Below are 17,817 nucleotides of genomic sequence, written 5' to 3'. Positions count from 1 at the left end.
GAAGTGGGATGTGGAATGTTCTATGATTTTCTGTATATGAATTGATTCTACCACTTTAAGAAAAAATGTTGATTTTCTGTATATGGAGTGATTCTACCACTTTAAGAAGAAATATTGTTTCACAAACCGCCCATTTAGCTATTTGGAGATTTGATCCTTGAGTTTATTTCACAAGTTAGTAAGAATATTGAAGAAGGTTTAATTGCAATTATGGGGCTTCCCTCCTCACATTCCAACTTCTTGACTATGGAAGGTTAACAACACTTTCTGTACCGGTAACTCTTTTCTCTTGGGTATTATTGAGCACCAAAGATAGTTTGATTCTGGAAGCACCATACTGCAACATACAAAGAAGGGTGACTTCATATGTATCAAAATCTTACCACTTTGTTTCAGATGTATCTCAACTTTAAATACCGTAATCCTCACACATGTAAACCTTTCGCACCGCATTTTAGAGCACTTGGCATGTCATGTTCCCACTTCCATTCCACATACCTGATTGATTCACATTCCAGGAAGCATTGTATACACCTCATGCTCGGGCCGAATAACCTAATAGCATGGCTGTAGCCTTGTCAGTTCCAAATATTAGAAGCCGTTGACGTGCTTTTACTTTTTGAGTAAGTTAATGAGACTTGTATTTAAGTTTATTTATACCAATAATTTGACCTACAGTGTTGGGTGGTTCCCTTCGGGACCAGAATATGTTAAGGTACATATAAACTTCACCCTTTCTAGAATTTACATCACAAAATTTGAGTTTTTCTGTTGGGAAATATGCTAGGTAATATATTGAGTCAGAAAGATGATTAGCTTGGTTTGGTATGCTATGTTTGGTGTTTGGAATTAAACATATCAACCTTTTTGGGGGATCAAGATCTCAAAATTTGTGGCTACAGTTTTAGTGTTTATATGGTAACTTGATCATTAAAGTACTTATGCTCTTTTCCTTTCATAATCTGTGAATAGCTTTAGTTTCACTTGTATGTGTCTGTCCTATTGGCGCTAGGGACACTATTTTTAAAAGTTTTTATCATTTTCTGCAACAGGTGAAGATGTTCCACCAATGCAGTTGAAAGAAGGTGTTTTCAGATGCATAATGCAATTGTATGATTGCCTTCTAACAGAAGTACATGAGCGTTGCAAGAAGGGATTGAGCTTGGCTAAGCGTTTGAATAGCAGCTTGGCATTCTTTTGCTACGATCTTTTGTCTGTTATCGAGCCTCGCCAAGTTTTTGAATTGGTAGGCTTTTTCTTTGCTGTCATTTACACCGTTACACATATCAAACCAAGCCTTGTGTCTACAACAATTGGGATAGGTTACACAAATCATTATTCACCATTCTGCTCTGTCAAGGGACATGTTAAGCTAAATTAACAAATTTTGTTGCGATCCAAGTGTTATGGATCGTTTGTTTGCTTCTCCACATGCGAGTCGGGGGTCGCACGTGCGGGGGATTGTTGGAGCTTGTCCCATGTCGGTTAATTATCTCCTCCAAAACTAGTATATGACCCTGGGTGTCCTCTCTACTAATTGCCAATTGGTTTTGAGTTGGATGCCTTTAACAGTGTAATTTCCTCCTATTGTTGCCATACTATCACTCTTCCTTACCATGTCTTCATCGTATGTGATTGAACCACCTTACTCTATGGTTACCCTTATCATTCTTATCAATACTGTTCTAAACACACATCTACCTATTTCTTTTATATCCAATTCTTGCACCTTGAAATTCAGTGATGCCCGTATGATTTGTTGAGCTTGTTTTGTTTTTCCCTTTGTGGTTTTATTTTGGAGTCAAGTCTTTCAAGGTTTTTCATGATTTTGTTTTTGTTGGCATGGGCTTGAGTATAATAATTTCCTCCTGCAGGTATCTTTGTACTTAGATAAGTTCTCAGGGGTATGTCAACCTGTTCTGCACGACTGCAAGCTAACATTTCTCCAGATCTTATGCGATCATGATCTGTTTGTGGAAATGCCTGGACGAGATCCATCAGATAGGTATTTTACTGCTCTCTTTCAAACCTGGAGCTTCCCACCTTTTCCTTGCTCTATTTGAACTGTTGGTCCCATGTGCCAAAGAGTATATGACTACAAGATAGAACCTTTGGCCTTGCAAGACCACAGACATTTCGAGTATAAGGTATTAAGAATTTGTCATGGTTATCTGAGAACTACTCCTATCTTGATTGGAGTTTATAGTTGTCATGCAAACCACTCCAGACCCCGTCTACATGCCAGTTCGATAACTTCAAATCCCTGCATTCTAGAAGAAGTTTGTTCATCATGTAGTGTACTATCTTTTGGAGGATAACAGTACAACTGAGTCTCATATACTATGAAGCACCGACACCTCTAGAAGTCGAAGAATCGCAGTGTCAGGACACGGGGACACGGGGACACCGCGGGACACCTTGGAGATACGTACGGGACACGCCACGTGGCGTGTCCCATATTTTAATATTAAATTTTGAGGGGGACACGGCTGGGAACACGGCGGGGACACCAATGGGGACACAGTAGGGGCCAAACTGCAATTTTTTTTAAAAATTTGGGGGCCAAACTGTAATTTTAAAAAAAATTGGGGGTCAAACTGTAATTTTTTTTAAAAAAAATTTGGGGCCAAATTATTTTTTTTTAAATTTCTGGGTGCTAAACTATAATTATTTATTTATTTATATATAAATAAATAAATAAATATACACGTGGCGTGTCCCCCCGCCGTGTCCATGTCCCCATTTTTTTAGAATTCCCGTGTCCCGGTGTCGGTTTCGGTGTCCGTGTCCGTGTCGGTGCATCATAGCTCATATATCATTGGAACATGGAAGTAACTCGATCAACTGACACAGAATTTGGTTAGGACATGGACCAAGTAGACAGTTTTTGTGTGCTGTAATTTATCTTGAGATTCCTGGTGGAAAAAGTGTTTTGGATGCTTTGTTATCAGGTGCATGAAATGTTTTAACCATATTTTGGGTTCTTTCTTCTGCTTCTGCCCCCCACTCAAGGCAATGAGTGGGTATCGTGGGAAGATTGTCCAGCAAGGTTGGAAAGAGTTTGTTTTGTTTGTGAATGAGTCTGATATTGGTTTTCAAATTAGTTGAAAGGGGAAGAGGGATCAACCATGGATTTCTTCTTGCCTAGTAAGAGCCTCAGCAAGGTTAAGTCGAGGTAGTATCCTCATTAATTCGTGTTGCTATTTGATCATGCCACATCAGTTGTTAATTGACCACCCTTATTCCCAATTTCCCATAATATGGTTTCTGCTTTTGTTTTTCACTTTTTCGTTTGGTGTGACTAGCAGTGTGATCTTAAAAAATGTGATCTTCCTTATCTATGATTGACTTCAAGTGATGCATGAATCTTTCATATCTAATTTGTTTACACATTCCAGGAACTACCTTTCATCTGTCTTAATACAAGAGCTTTTCCTTACTTGGGATCATGATGACTTGTCTCAGCGCGCGAAAGTGAGTGCAGTACTTGAGCATATCTTCACTCCAAATGTTCGCTTTATTAGTATAGTTGGTGGGATATCATCACTTTTTTACAGCATGGATCGTACACCTGCTGTTCCCTTTTGTTGGTCCCCTTAAGAAAAACGTGCATTTTGTCGGAAAAAAAGTGTACTATCATGGCTAATTTAAATTTTTTTTTTTGCACCGTTTAAAAGATATTTTTAATCAGTGTAAAAGAATTTGAAAATATGTTCACAAAAATAAACTTTTGGCTAACAAAAGGGAACAGAGGGATCGTGGTTTGTCTCAACTTTGGCTTTTTGGATATTATTTTCTCATATTGCTTTTGTTTTGTTACTCATAGGCAGCTAGAATCTTGGTCTTTCTTCTGTGCAAGCACGAGTTTGATGCTCGATACCAAAAACCGGAAGATAAACTGTATATAGCTCAGCTATATTTCCCACTAGTTGGCCAGGTGCAAATGTTCTCCAAATTTAGCAGTTCTGATCTATGATTATATTCTGTTCTCATTGAACCTGTCCTTGTAAAGATTTTTGTATCATTTTAATTTTTATGTCTCTAATTCCTGTACCAGATTCAACAGTTTTAACTGATATAATGGATACTATAGGATAGGTAATAGAATACTCAACAAATTTTACTTCCAAGTCCTAAGTACTTAAGCTCAATGGATCGTACCTTCTTTCTCCATATATTAGGATAATGGTGTTACTATAGGTTTGTGAGGCCATCTGCATCCGCAAAACCTTCGCTTTGCTAGACTAGTAGGGACTAGGTTCTGAACTGATGCAAACCAACACAAGGATAGATTTCATAAGAGAGAGAAATCCCTAAAAGGGATACAAGGATAAAAAACACTCAATATTCATTAATCAATACATAAAAACTAACTAATGAGGACTCTAGACACCTATTTATAGACTCAAAGTGATGCAGTAGGATTTAGGGGTATTGTCGTCATTTTAGTATCTTTAGTGTGTGTAGGGTTTTGAGTCTATAAATAGTTGTCTTGTGCCCTCATTAGTTAGTTTTTTTGATGTATTGATAAAAAGAGTATAGAGAGCTTTTGCTCCTTGTATCCCATTTTGAGATTTATCTCTTTCATGAATCTTTCCCTTGATTTGGTTTGCATCATTTGGTATCAGAGCTTCTAGCTCAATCCTAGCCCTTCGTCTTACCGGAGCTCTTGCCGGAAACCCAAGAGTCGCCGGAGATCTAGCCGGAAACTCGCTGGAACCCTAACCTAATCCTAAACGTCAGATCTGCCTATTTTGAAACCATTTAAACCCTGAAATAGACCAACTGAACTTGAAATCACCCCTAAAACCAAAATCCAGCTGTTTTCAAACCTGGGTATGCAAAACCCAGCTGTTTTCGACCCTTGAATCACTCAGATCGAACACCATTTGACCAAAGAACCCTCAATCGAACCAGTACGAACCCTGTTTCTACTGAATCGACCCATTTTGAACCCTAATCTTACTTATTCGACCCATTTCAAACCTCATCGCCTGCAAAACCCTATTTCGAAACCCTTATCAGAGATTCAAGCCATAACCTGCAGGATTCGAGTACAAGATCCTAGATCTAGACTTCAAATCTGTGTTTCCAACCATTTTGAGCTATTGTGAAGTCTGTTCAGACTAATTCGAGCCCTTTCGCAACCAGATCTGCGTGTTTCGACTTGATTTGATCTGATTCGGGACCTAATAGCTCGTTTTGAGACCCGATTTGACCCGATTCAACTGATTTCAGACCGTAAATCAGGTGATTTTGCTCATTTTGGTTGTTGCTACTTGATTTTTCTTTGATATTGGACTCAGATTTGTTATAGAAGGGGGTAGGTTCTGTTTGATTTTGTGATTGGGTTGATTTTGCTCAAGTTTGGGTGTGTTTGCTGAGTTGACTGGGTACTGAGTTAACTGGGTCTGTTTGTGGCTGAATTTCATTGAGTTTGATTGTGTTTGACTGTTGAAAATGGGTCATGGAGGTAGAGTAAGCAAGGAGGGTGGAAGTAGAGCATTCATGGTGAATAATGGTGATGGAATTGATAACTTTGGCAACCAAAATCGTTGTAGGAATGAGATTAAAGAGTTGAGTACACAAATTGCTACCTTGAATGATAAGGTGCAATTGTTGATGTTGAAAAGACAAGTTGCTACCTTGATTACAAAGGTGCATCGTTTACTACCTCGTGGAGGTATTGATAATTCTCATTGTCAATTTAAGTCCAGTTTTAACTACAAGGAAGAGTGCAACATTGATGTTGGCCTTGTTGAATCTTATGGAAAGTTTAATCCAAACGAGTTTGAGGAGGATGTGACCCTCAATCCTGATGAGTTTGAAGGGGGGACAGAACTCGGTTATTTCGATGATTTTTCTATTTTTGATCAATATCCTAGTGAAGACCTTGAAGGTGTTCTTAAAGATGATTGCATCTTTGAAATTGAAGATGAGTTTGGAGATTTCTCCATCTTTGATGAGTCTCCAAATGAAGCCATTGGAGGTGAATTTGAAAGAGTTCTCATGTTTGACGAGTCTTCAAAGGGGGATATTGACGTGGAAGACGCTCCCATCTATGATGAGTATCCAAGTGAGGATATTCATGATGATGAAGAAAGACTTGAGGATATTGTGGGTGAGGATAAAGAGAAAGGACTTATTCTACCGATCAATGAGCCTTTCTTGACACCTTTGGAAGATAGTGGGCAAGTTTTGGAGGCAAGCCATGATGTAGATGGAAGGTATGACCTTGAGATTGATGATTACTTCCAACACCTGTCTTCCAAGTTATTGATGGAGCAAGAGATGCAAGATGCACAAGTTTGTGTTGTGGTGGTGCCCAAACAAGTTCCAAAGTTGCCAAAAGAGGGTGTAAACTACTTGGTGCTTGAAGATTCTTTGGGCATGGTTTTCACTCGAGCAAGCCTTGGGTATGAATTGAAGATGGACTTTTGGCACTTCGTGTTAGATGATTCTGATTCTTGGTGTGCGTTGGGAACAAGAGTCATGGCCTATTACTTTGACGTGTTACTCCATAATAGGCAAGACAAATGGGTGGTTTCTTGGCACATAAGTATGGACGCGGTGGATGTACACAAACAAAAACTTGTATTGAAGATGGGTTATTGCACGAGGGTGATGTTCATGGAGATGCAGCCGCATGCCGAATCTGAAGCTGCATAATAAATACTTTTAAAGTTCTATGTTTTTCTTGATTTAGTTGTCTTGAGTCATGTTGTCCAACTTGAGGACAAGTTGTTTTCTTTAGAGGGGGTGTATGATGCAGTAGGATTTAGGGGTATTGTCGTCATTTTAGTAGCTTTAGTGTGTGTAGGGTTGTGAGTCTATAAATAGGTGTCTTGTGCCCTCATTAGTTAGTTTTTTTGATGTATTGATAAAAGAATATAGAGAACTTTTGCTCCTTGTATCGCATTTTGGGATTTATCTCTTTCATGAATCTTTCCCTTGACTTGGTTTGCGTCAAACTTGTCCTCTTGTCCTCCAGTCGACAACTGGACAGAAGACAACTAAATGAAGAAAACATAGAACTATAGAAGTATTTATTATGCAACTCTGAAATAGGCATGTGGCTACATTTCCTATATCCACGTCACACTCATGCAATAACCCATCTTTAGTATGAGCTTTCGTTCGTGTACATCTACCGAGTCTATCCTTATGTGCAAATTGACCGCCCACTTATCATGTCTCTTGTGCAGAATCACGTCATAAAAATAGCCCATGACACTTGTACCCAACCACACCACGAATCATCAAACATGTAATGCAAAAACTCCAACTTCACTTCATATCTAAGGCTTGCGTTAGTAAAAACCATACCCAAAGTATCTTCAAGCCACCTCAAGTAGTCTTCACCCTCTTTTGGCCACTTAGGGGCTTTTTGGCTAAATAAGCTAATTGGCTTATTTTTTTTTGTCCTTATTCAAAAAAATTCCGCATTTGTTAGTTTCGTGTTAATTTTTTTTGGATTATTGGTTTGACTCAACGAGAGAAATCGGAAAAGTAAAAAATTATGGTCTAAACTTAAATTTTTTTGAATAAAGAAGATTAAATTGGCTTATTTTTGTCTTTATTCAAAAATTGGGGTTTTGATCGTATTTTTTAACTTTTTATATTCCTCTCGTCATGATGACACAATAATCCACAAGAAATCGACGAAAAGCTAACAAATGCAAAAAAAAATTGAATAAGGATAAAAAAAAGAAGAAGCCAATTGGCTTATTTAGCCAAAAAACCCCTTAGAAACTTGTTTAGGCACCACAACACCACAAACGTGAACATCTTGAACCAAGGACAATCATCAAATTTTGGCTTTATAAAGTTCTCTAAAAGCGGCACGACATCAAAAGCAATCTCACTCGTCTTTGGTAGCACACACAATGCAACATCAACTCCATGTCCTTCTTCTTGTACTTGTTCTCTATCTTCCCATTGTAAAAAGGAAGGCTCATTGCTCACAAGAATAGGCATTTCTAGTTCTTCAGTACTCCCACCAATGTCCTCTAATTCTTACTTCATTGTCACTATCAATATCCTCATTTGGATACTCGTCAAACATGAGAGCGTGTTCAATGCCACCTCCAAAGTCTTCTTTTGAAGACTCATCAAAGATAGACAAATCTTCAAAATCATCTTTAATCTTAATGACACGATTGCCATCAAGAACACCTTCAAGTTCTTCACGTGGGTATTTATAAAAAATAGGAATGGTATTATACTCATAATCATCATCATAACATGGTTCTTCCACCTCCTTAACAAAGAAAGCATCAAGAACATGCTCACAAGTCTTTTTGCCAACTTCCAAGTCGAGATATGGTTCTCCAGACTTGGAGCATTCAAATATGCCTCTAGGTGATAGATTTCGAGCCTTGAAGGTGCCAATGAAAGGCTGCTTTTTAATTGGTTCAGCCCCAAAAGACTTACTCTTACCAAAACTAGTCAAGGAATCGGTATTTGGATGATTCTGGTAAGGCTAGAATTACTCCTTAAGCTGCTTCATTTTATTCCAATCTCTAATCTTTCCTTTGCCTGTCTTTTGTTGACTAACATTGAGTTGTGTCCACCAATCCGAAGCTCTTCCCTTAAAGCAAGTAGTTGTCAATTTCACCTTCTTTTCTTCGGTAGCATAATTGTACTTGGAAACACTCTCAATGGTGTTCAACCAATCAGCGAACTCTTGTGAGCTTCCACAATACTTGGGAAGTTTATTATCAACCTCATTCATCTGTGTATTCAAATCTAACCAAATTTGCTCCACGCCAATGTGGAGCATCAAAACAATTCTCCGATGGAATAGAATCCATACTTTCGGTCGGATGTTGCAAATGCCACACCTTGTCATAGAAGGTAGCAATTTGTTCACTCAACTCTTTAATCTCATTCCGATTTGTTTTGCATTTTCATACTCAAAGCCATCACCATTGTTCGCCTCAAATCCTCTACCTCTGCCTCCTCTTCTTTCCCTATCGCTATAAGCCATTACAATACCAACAATCAACTCCAAACAAGCAAATCAACCCCAAATAAGCAACACCCAATCAACTCAGTCAACTCAATGATTTTATAGCCAAACTCAGCCAACTCAACCAAAATCGATTGAACCCAGTTAACTCAGTACCCAAACAGCCTCAAATCGCGAGAAAACAACAGAAATCAACACTAGTTGCAGCAAATCGCAACAAACGAGACAAACCCTGACTGAAATCAAACCTAAAACTCAGATTCGAGTGCCAAAAGAGTAGATTGGAGACCCTTACTGCAGTTTCGAGTGCCGAAAGAGGACCAATCAGCTATTTCGAGTTCAACCAAAAGCTGTTCGAGCCTTATTCGAGTGATTTGAAAACCGTAGGGGTAGTTCACAGATATGGGTCACTGTTCTGAGGTGCGAAATGGCTGAATCAAGCTCCGAAATGGCTGAATCGAGTGTAAAATGGTCCAAAACGTGGTGGGTGTCATCGAAATCCCCTGTTTCAGGTCCGAAACAGGGATCTGGCCTCGAAATGTTCAATGATGGTTTGAAAAGGGATGGGTCAGGCTCCAAATGTAAACACAAGCATAGAATAGTGTATGTTGAGGGTTTTGGGGTTCGAAATGGGGAAATCAGCTCCGAAAGTGGTTGATTTATGAATTTTATGGGTCGAAATTGAGGTTTTGGGTTTTGGGTTGGGTAGATCTTTTGATTTCGAAATGGATTGCGGCTCCGGCGAGGTTTTCCGGCACCGTTTTAGGGATCCGACTAGTTTTTCTGGCGATGTTTAGGTTTCCAGCGAGATTTCCGGTGTGATGAAGGGTTAGGATCTAGTTAGAAGCTTTGATACCAAATGATGCAAACCAAAACAAGGATAGATTTCATAAGAGAGATACAAGGAGCAAAAATTCTCAATATTCTTGAATCAATACATCAAAAACTGACTAATGAGGACTCAAGACACCAATCTATAGACTTAAAAGAACCCTGCAAATATTAAGGACACTAAAATGACAACAACACCCTCAAACCTACTGTATCATGAACAACATGACACTAAGCATGACCCTTTTTGTGGGGGTAGAAGTGTAGATTGCTTTTCCCAATAGCTTTAGGTGATAATATCACTGCTGATTACCGTAAAAGGTCTCTATCCCTCAGGTGCTTTAGTTTCTTGACCAAATAGTCTTCAACACTGTATCAACTGATGGAATTTTATGGTTGTGTTTGTTTGATTAATGGATGCGATCTGTTTTTCTTTTTTCGGATCACCAACAAATAATAAAAAATAAAAGGAAGCATGAGAATGGGGACAAGGAGTCAACCGAAGGAAAGAGGCAAACCCAAAAAACTCCTGTGTCCACTTGTCGCCCTCCAATCTCTTCAAATCAAAATCAACGGGATTCCCAGGGGATGAGAGACCAAGCCCAATAAGAAAAATAACACAGTTTACCTGTAAATTTTAAACATCACTAAGTATGCCAAAGAAAGATGAACACACTTGAACAATGCCAGAACTCCTATATTATGCATGAAATGCAGACGCCTTGTTAGCATCATTTGTCCCAGAACATAGAGGAAACACAACATTTTGGCATAACCCGTGTCCCTAAGAGGGAAATTAAATGACGCTGACACTTAGACACATACTTGCATCTGACATGCATACCTGATTCCGTGTATAGCATAGAAATTTAGATTACAAGTGATGTTAGTAAGATATGGTCTTCGACTCTTCTTGTATGACGTTGAGATCATCAAGGCTGCCCTTTGAAGTGCTCCAGTTTGAGATTGCAAGGCATAACCTTCCAGAACGAGAAAACTTGCTTCTGTGCCCGTAGTATTTGCACATATAATGCCCACAGACGAAGTGCTTTGTTTCAGAACCTGGGAATTGAAAAATGCCAATAACTAGATGGACACGAACATCACAGTTAGTCCTAGCTGAAAAATGCAGGCCTCTGTCAAAGTTAGTTTCCGTGGCTTTAGTTATAATCTTAATGACAAGTAATTGGTTCTTTGGTGTGTGTATTACTTGCTCCTCCTATTGTAATGACTTCATCTTTCTTTCTTTGCAGATTCTAGATGAAATGCCCGTCTTCTATAACCTGAATGCCATTGAAAAGCGTGAAGTCTTAATAGTTGTTTTGCAAATTGTCCGCAATCTGGATGACACATCGCTTGTGAAGGCTTGGCAGCAAAGCATTGCTCGAACCAGATTGTTTTTCAAGCTCTTGGAGGAGTGCCTTATTCTATTTGAGGTTCTCATGTACTTGGATTTTTATTTACATTTGACGACTTGACTGGGTTCGTTGACTGTGATTCAGACATTGGCTATTGCATCTGTCCCTTAATATCTAGGGAAATCTTTTGGAAGTACCGTATGATTTGCTCTGAGTCTGTGACCCTGTTCATGTGACTATTAATTTTTTGTTTTCAACCATATCATGTGGGGGTTTATTGTGGCAGAATCCCCTACGCCAGATAATGGTAACTAACTTTTATTTTGTTGGAAGAGCATGTCTTCATATCATTTTCAGGAAGAACCTAATTTTTTAGTAAATTGTTGAGAGGGTAACACCTACGAGATCAAGCTGCTGTCCTGACAATAAAATGATAAAAATAAACTCACAACTGATGACCGCATTGGTATTACATATATTGCCTGTGGTATGATGTATGGTCTCCATTTTTTTACAAATACACATGCTATGCTATTCCATGCCATATACATTTCACTAGATTCCTTTGCTATGAAAAGATATTCCATGATGTATGCTTCTATATATTCTGTCCATGTAAACATTGTTTTGAGAGCCTTGCATTCTATGTCATCGTCGCGGTTGGTCAATTTTTTTTATATCACTAACGTTTCATATCACATATTATGCAGCACAGAAAACAAGCTGATAGCATGGCTGTGGGAAGTAGTTCCCGCAGCCCAGTTGGGGATGGAACTGGACCCACGTCCCCTAAGTACTCTGATAGACTTTCTCCTGCAATTAACCACTATCTGACCGAGGCTTCACGGCAAGAAGTCAGAGTAAGTCTCTGTTTATTGTTTAAGTTTTAAGGTATTAGCTTGTGGCGATTTGTTATTGGTATCCACCAGTTGAGGGGAAGCTCATCCTTCTTATATTTCTTATTCAATTGACCGATTCTGATTCCAATATATTCTGTTAATTCATAGGAAGTCATTTCCTCTTATGCATCCACAGTAGCCGGAATCTTTATGGACTTGAATGAGTGTTTTTAAATTTCAATGCAGCCTTCAGGAACCCCTGAGAATGGTTACTTGTGGCAGAGAGTCAATTCCCAGCTCAGCTCTCCTAGCCAGCCATATTCCTTAAGAGAAGCTCTTGCCCAAGCACAATCGTCAAGGATTGGAGCTTCTTCCCAAGCACTAAGAGAATCATTGCACCCTATATTGAGGCAAAAACTGGTATAATGTTCTCTGGATTTTGCTATTGAATGAATACCAGAGCTAGTGATGGGATACCGCAATGGCTTTTTCACCATTCTTTGTATAATTATCAAAACGATTCTCTCCCTTTGAGGAAAGAAGAGTAATAAGAGAGGGGAAAAAGTAGAAAATGTAAAACATCCCTTCGTCTAGGTTTATTCTGTAGAGTGTTTTCTAGCTAGTAACGGGCGTCTGATAACGTTTACATGATCTGCAGGAACTCTGGGAAGAAAACTTGAGTGCTGCTGTCAGTCTTCAGGTTTTGGAAATAACCGAGAAGTTTTCGACAACAGCAGCATCTCATAGCATTGCTACTGATTATGGAAAACTTGATTGCATCACATCCATATTTACGAGCTTCTTCTCACGAAGTCAGCCCTTGGAGTTTTTGAAAGCTTTGTTTCCCGTGTTCAACAGCGTATTCAATCTTCATGGAGCAACACTAATGGCAAGGGAAAATGATCGTTTCTTAAAACAAATTGCTTTCCATCTTCTCCGGCTTGCAGTTTTCAGAAACGATAACATTAGAAAAAGGGCTGTTATTGGACTACAGATACTTGTCCGGGTAAAAACTTATTAATATTCAATTGGCCCCATCTATTTCAAATGAAACACTCTAAATCCAACCATCTTGTCCAATTTTTGGGTTGTTGACAATAGTTGCTTCCTTCCATCTCTTTTCTCTTTTGCAGAGCTCGTTCTCTCACTTTATGCAGACAGCAAGGTTAAGAGTGATGCTGACTATTACATTGTCAGAGTTGTTGTCTGATGTGCAAGTGACTCAGATGAAGTCTGATGGGACACTTGAAGAAAGTGGTGAAGCTCGGCGTCTCCGTAAGTCTTTGGAGGAAATGGCAGATGAATCTAAGATCCATATGCTGTTAAGGGAGTGTGGACTTCCTGAAAATGCACTTGTTGCAAAATCAGAAAGGTCAGCAGAGGACCAGTGGTCATGGTCAGAGGTGAAATATCTCTCTGGCAATCTCCTTATGGCTCTGGACGCGAGCCTGGAACACGCCCTTGTGGTAAATTACTACATGCTTCAACATAGCAATGTCATACAATAGGCCCGTTTGTTTGTCCGGATTAAGGCATCAGATTAAATTATTAATCCAAGAGATCACATATCCTACATTTGGTTGGAGTGCTTGCGCTAGCGTTAAATATGCTTGCAAGGTTTGATTCCCACCAACATAGTGTATACAATAGGTTGGGCGATGTTGTTCTATAAGTTAACTACTATTATCCCGATAAGATTACAAATCCGACAGGGCTATATATTTTTTCACCATTAGTCCAATCAAACAAACGGGCGCTAAAGGTAAATACGTTTCACGTAGATTGTGATGTATGCATTTTCTTTCAGACACCTGTGATGAACATGGATAGATATGCAGCTGCAGAGAGCTTCTATAAACTGGCAATGGCATTTGCTCCAGTCCCAGATCTTCACATAATGTGGCTTTTGCATCTATGTGATGCCCATCAGGAGATGCAATCTTGGGCTGAAGCTGCACAATGTGCCGTTGCTGTTGCCGGTGTCGTGATGCAGGTAGCTTGTGGTTATATGCACTTGATTTGAATGTCTTAAAAAGAATGTTCCAAATGTTGACGGTTGTTGCATTCCAAAGAAATCGCAGATGCTCTTTCTTGCAAAAGATGGAAGGATTCCATTTTACAATCCTGCCTCACTTATATGCATTAATTTTAGGTAAAACAGAATACCATATGAAACGAGCAAACGAGGAAGATATAGCTTCGATTTCTTCTCGTTCTCAGCTTGGTCTTACTTTGAGAACTAAGTCCAACTGTTCAGTCTTTTCATTTTTTCCTTCTTTCATTCTTTCTTTCATCATATTTGCTTTTGTGGAACTACTCTTTGTTAATTTATTTATAGAGTGCTGCCAGACACTTAAAGTCCGTTTCTGTCCAAACTTGGCAAGTAGATCTCTGTCTAGACCATGTTTTCCCTGGCTCTCACTTGAATGTTGTTGATTCAAACTTTTAGTGGATGACGTTGATATTATGAAAATATACTACCATAAATGACAGTTAGGTTGAACTCTGTTTTTTTAAATAGCGTGATTAACCTATGCCAGTTAAGCTGAGCTCATAATTGTTAAGATCATGTCAGTTAATACATTCCAAAATCTCACTGCCTCAACATGTTAATAAGCTAATTAAATTAATTGTTATTTCAATCCTTATGTGTGGGCATTTTGTCATCTTTTAGTTGTCTTTAATACTTGTTAAATAGATACCACGATGTTGGGGAATTAACAAAAGAATGATATTGATTCCTTCAAATTTGTTCTGGCTGTATTTGGATCAGGGATTGGATGAGTAGCAGGAAAAGGAAATAGAAAAAGTTATTAAATGTGATAGCTCGCAGCCAAAGATCCTGCAACTTTGCCCTTTTCCATTACCCTGCCCAAATCCTTGATCCAATCATAGCCTCAGTGTTTCTTTTTTTCTCTTTTTTCGAAAACCATTATTAATTTGTATGGTAGCAAGAAGACTACATATACTCCACATTGGCACTTTCATGGCGTGTTTCTTATGTTATATCTGTACTCTATGTAGGCCCTTGTAAGCAGAAATGATGGTGTCTGGAGCAGTGATCATGTATCTGCTTTACGTAAAATATGCCCTATGGTAAACAGTGAAATTACGTCTGAAGCCTCGGCTGCCGAGGTAGAAGGATATGGTGCTTCAAAACTCACAGTCGACTCTGCTGTAAAATACTTGCAGCTTGCAAATAAGCTTTTCTCTCAAGCGGAACTTTACCATTTTTGTGCGAGTATTCTCGAACTTGTTATTCCAGTTTACAAGAGCAGGAGGGCATACGGGCAGCTAGCAAAATCGCACACAATGCTAACCAATATATATGAATCAATACTTGAACAGGAATCAAGCCCCATACCATTCACAGATGCCACGTATTATAGGGTGGGATTCTACGGTGAAAGGTTTGGAAAACTAGATAGAAAGGAATATGTATATCGAGAGCCACGGGATGTAAGGTTAGGGGACATAATGGAGAAACTTAGTCATATATATGAGTCAAGGATGGACGCAAATCACACTTTGCATATAATTCCAGATTCTAGACAAGTCAAAGCAGATGAATTGCAACCCGGAGTTTGCTACCTCCAAATAACTGCTGTTGATCCAGTCATGGAAGATGAAGATTTAGGAAGCAGAAGGGAGAGAATATTTTCCCTCTCCACTGGAAGCGTCCGTGCACGTGTCTTTGACCGTTTCTTGTTTGATACTCCATTTACCAAAAATGGAAAGACCCAAGGTGGGTTGGAAGATCAATGGAAGCGGCGAACAGTTTTGCAGACTGAGGGGTCTTTCCCTGCCTTAGTGAATCGACTATTTGTAACTAAATCTGAATCTCTTGAGTTTTCTCCGGTGGAAAATGCTATTGGAATGATTGAAACTCGGACGGCTGCATTACGAAATGAGCTTGAAGAGCCTCGTAGCTCAGAAGGTGACCAACTCCCACGTCTCCAGAGTCTTCAGAGAATACTTCAAGGCTCTGTTGCAGTTCAAGTGAGTAGTAGTATTGACTTTAATCTCTTTGATCAGTTTCTCTATTCACCATCTCTTCTATTGTCTCATATATTCAGATTTCAGAGTGATTACAATTTAAAACCCTGTTTGGTGTTAGCTTATGTGAAGCTCAAGGAACAAAATTTCGTTTCATTCTGTCGAAACTTCCAGTACATTTTTGTTTCCTTGGAGACACTAGCAAAAATCCGGAATCCTGAAATTCTATTATCTCCATCGATGCAAATCAAAACGGATCGCAACGTGTCAAACTTCTAGCGAACAGGCTGAAACATTGAGTTCTTTCAGCGCCTATTATAATATCAACAAACACATAGTCATACATTCCCTCATTCTTGTGGTGGCATGTTCTATTAAGTTCCAGCGACGTTATGCTATCCTTTCCAATGTTTCCTTTTCTTAGCTGACCGCAACAACAAATTGAAACGAAAATTGATATTTGGTGAAGCTAAATTTGTTATGAGTGGGACCTCAATGCATCCTTGCTGGGTAATCAGTTTAAGTCCTTTTTAGGCATAAGCCAAGACCAGAAGCTGCAAAAAATACGTTGGCAAGTTTTGTTAAACGCATAGCTGATCTAATTGTTGCCTCATCAGAAGATCCTTTCTATATGAATTGTTTCTGTTGTATTTCTGTTTTAGATGTGTTTCACATGTTTTGGATATTCCACATGATCACATTTGTAGGTCAACAGTGGAGTCTTGAGTGTGTGCACAGCTTTCCTGTCCGGTGAGCCGGCGACAAGGTTGCGTTCTCAGGAGCTGCAGCAACTCATAGCCGCACTTCTTGAATTTATGGCAGTGTGCAAACGTGCCATAAGGGTGCACTTTAGGCTTATTGGGGAAGAAGACCAGGAATTCCACACCCAGCTTGTCAACGGGTTTCAATCACTCACCGCAGAGCTATCTCACTACATTCCTGCCATTCTCTCCGAGCTCTGACATGGTCAAAAGCCTTTATATTGTTCTTCCAATGTCTATTTTGTATTATGCTTTTGTTATTTTGATATCTCCTTTTATTGTTGGGGAGAACTTGAAGGTGGGTGTTGCACAAACGGTGGGTGTGTTCATATGTTCGTTAAATACTTAGTTGTTATGTTTGGTCCCTCATTCTGTGTTTTAGTTCCCACTGTTCTTCCCAATATCTTTCGATTCCTCCCCCACAAACAACCCCCCCCCCCCCGCCCCCCCCTTCAAAAAAAAAAAAAAAGAAAAGAAAAGGAAAAAGGGTGGTATCTGTTGCATTTGGCTGTATATTTGCCATTATTGTGGGGGGAAACTGGCTTTTGGCTGTTGTTTGACAAGTTTGGATCATATTTGCCGTCTCAAGGTGAGACTATTTTCTAGTTTGGTGTGCAGAATTGTTAGGTTTTTTTATTTTTAGTCTTGGACATTCGATTGATTGATATAGGCATGAGATTATGTTCTGTAATAACTGTACTTTCTTGCTGAGACATTTGTTCTCAGAACTTGCATTTTGCATGTTTTGGCTACTCCAAATCTCACTTTTTTTGTTGGCTCATCCGGATCTACAATGATAATCTAATTTGTTCATCTTACAGACCCATCAAGAATAATATGTGTTCAAAATAAGTAAGTTTTCTCCCACGACTCAATCCGACATCTCTGTAAGTCTATATGAGCAATTTTTATTACTCCACTTCTTTTTCCTTGAGCTATCTTTCTGAGAATTTTTGGATAATTCATCACTTTAGAGCATAGGTATTGATAAACCTTCACTGTTCTTCGAGGTACACAAACCCTAGCCGCAATATTACTTACCATTTTTTAATAGAAATTCT

The 17,817-nt window shown here is 39.1% G+C and overlaps 1 protein-coding gene across 4 annotated transcripts in view; it reads left to right on the top strand.

The window, feature by feature from the left end:
- The window catches only part of LOC131300572 (guanine nucleotide exchange factor SPIKE 1), a 35,590-nt gene extending 18,397 nt beyond the window's left edge, over positions 1 to 17,193 (top strand). For all 4 annotated transcript variants that reach the window (XM_058326477.1, XM_058326479.1, XM_058326476.1 and 1 more), the window contains exons 22-33: positions 1,053 to 1,246; positions 1,875 to 2,005; positions 3,399 to 3,474; positions 3,827 to 3,937; positions 11,056 to 11,238; positions 11,871 to 12,020; positions 12,246 to 12,419; positions 12,658 to 13,005; positions 13,133 to 13,465; positions 13,807 to 13,992; positions 15,024 to 15,998; positions 16,703 to 17,193. In XM_058326477.1, coding sequence (XP_058182460.1) covers positions 1,053 to 1,246; positions 1,875 to 2,005; positions 3,399 to 3,474; positions 3,827 to 3,937; positions 11,056 to 11,238; positions 11,871 to 12,020; positions 12,246 to 12,419; positions 12,658 to 13,005; positions 13,133 to 13,465; positions 13,807 to 13,992; positions 15,024 to 15,998; positions 16,703 to 16,957 — 3,116 coding nt within the window. In that variant the 3' untranslated portion in view covers positions 16,958 to 17,193. The remainder of the gene's footprint in view (positions 1 to 1,052; positions 1,247 to 1,874; positions 2,006 to 3,398; positions 3,475 to 3,826; positions 3,938 to 11,055; positions 11,239 to 11,870; positions 12,021 to 12,245; positions 12,420 to 12,657; positions 13,006 to 13,132; positions 13,466 to 13,806; positions 13,993 to 15,023; positions 15,999 to 16,702) is intronic.
- Positions 17,194 to 17,817: the final 624 nt, after the last annotated feature.

The sequence above is a fragment of the Rhododendron vialii genome, chromosome 9a, assembly GCF_030253575.1.
Source record: "Rhododendron vialii isolate Sample 1 chromosome 9a, ASM3025357v1".
Taxonomy (NCBI): Eukaryota; Viridiplantae; Streptophyta; class Magnoliopsida; order Ericales; family Ericaceae; genus Rhododendron; species Rhododendron vialii.
This window is presented reverse-complemented; position numbering and strand designations above follow the sequence as displayed.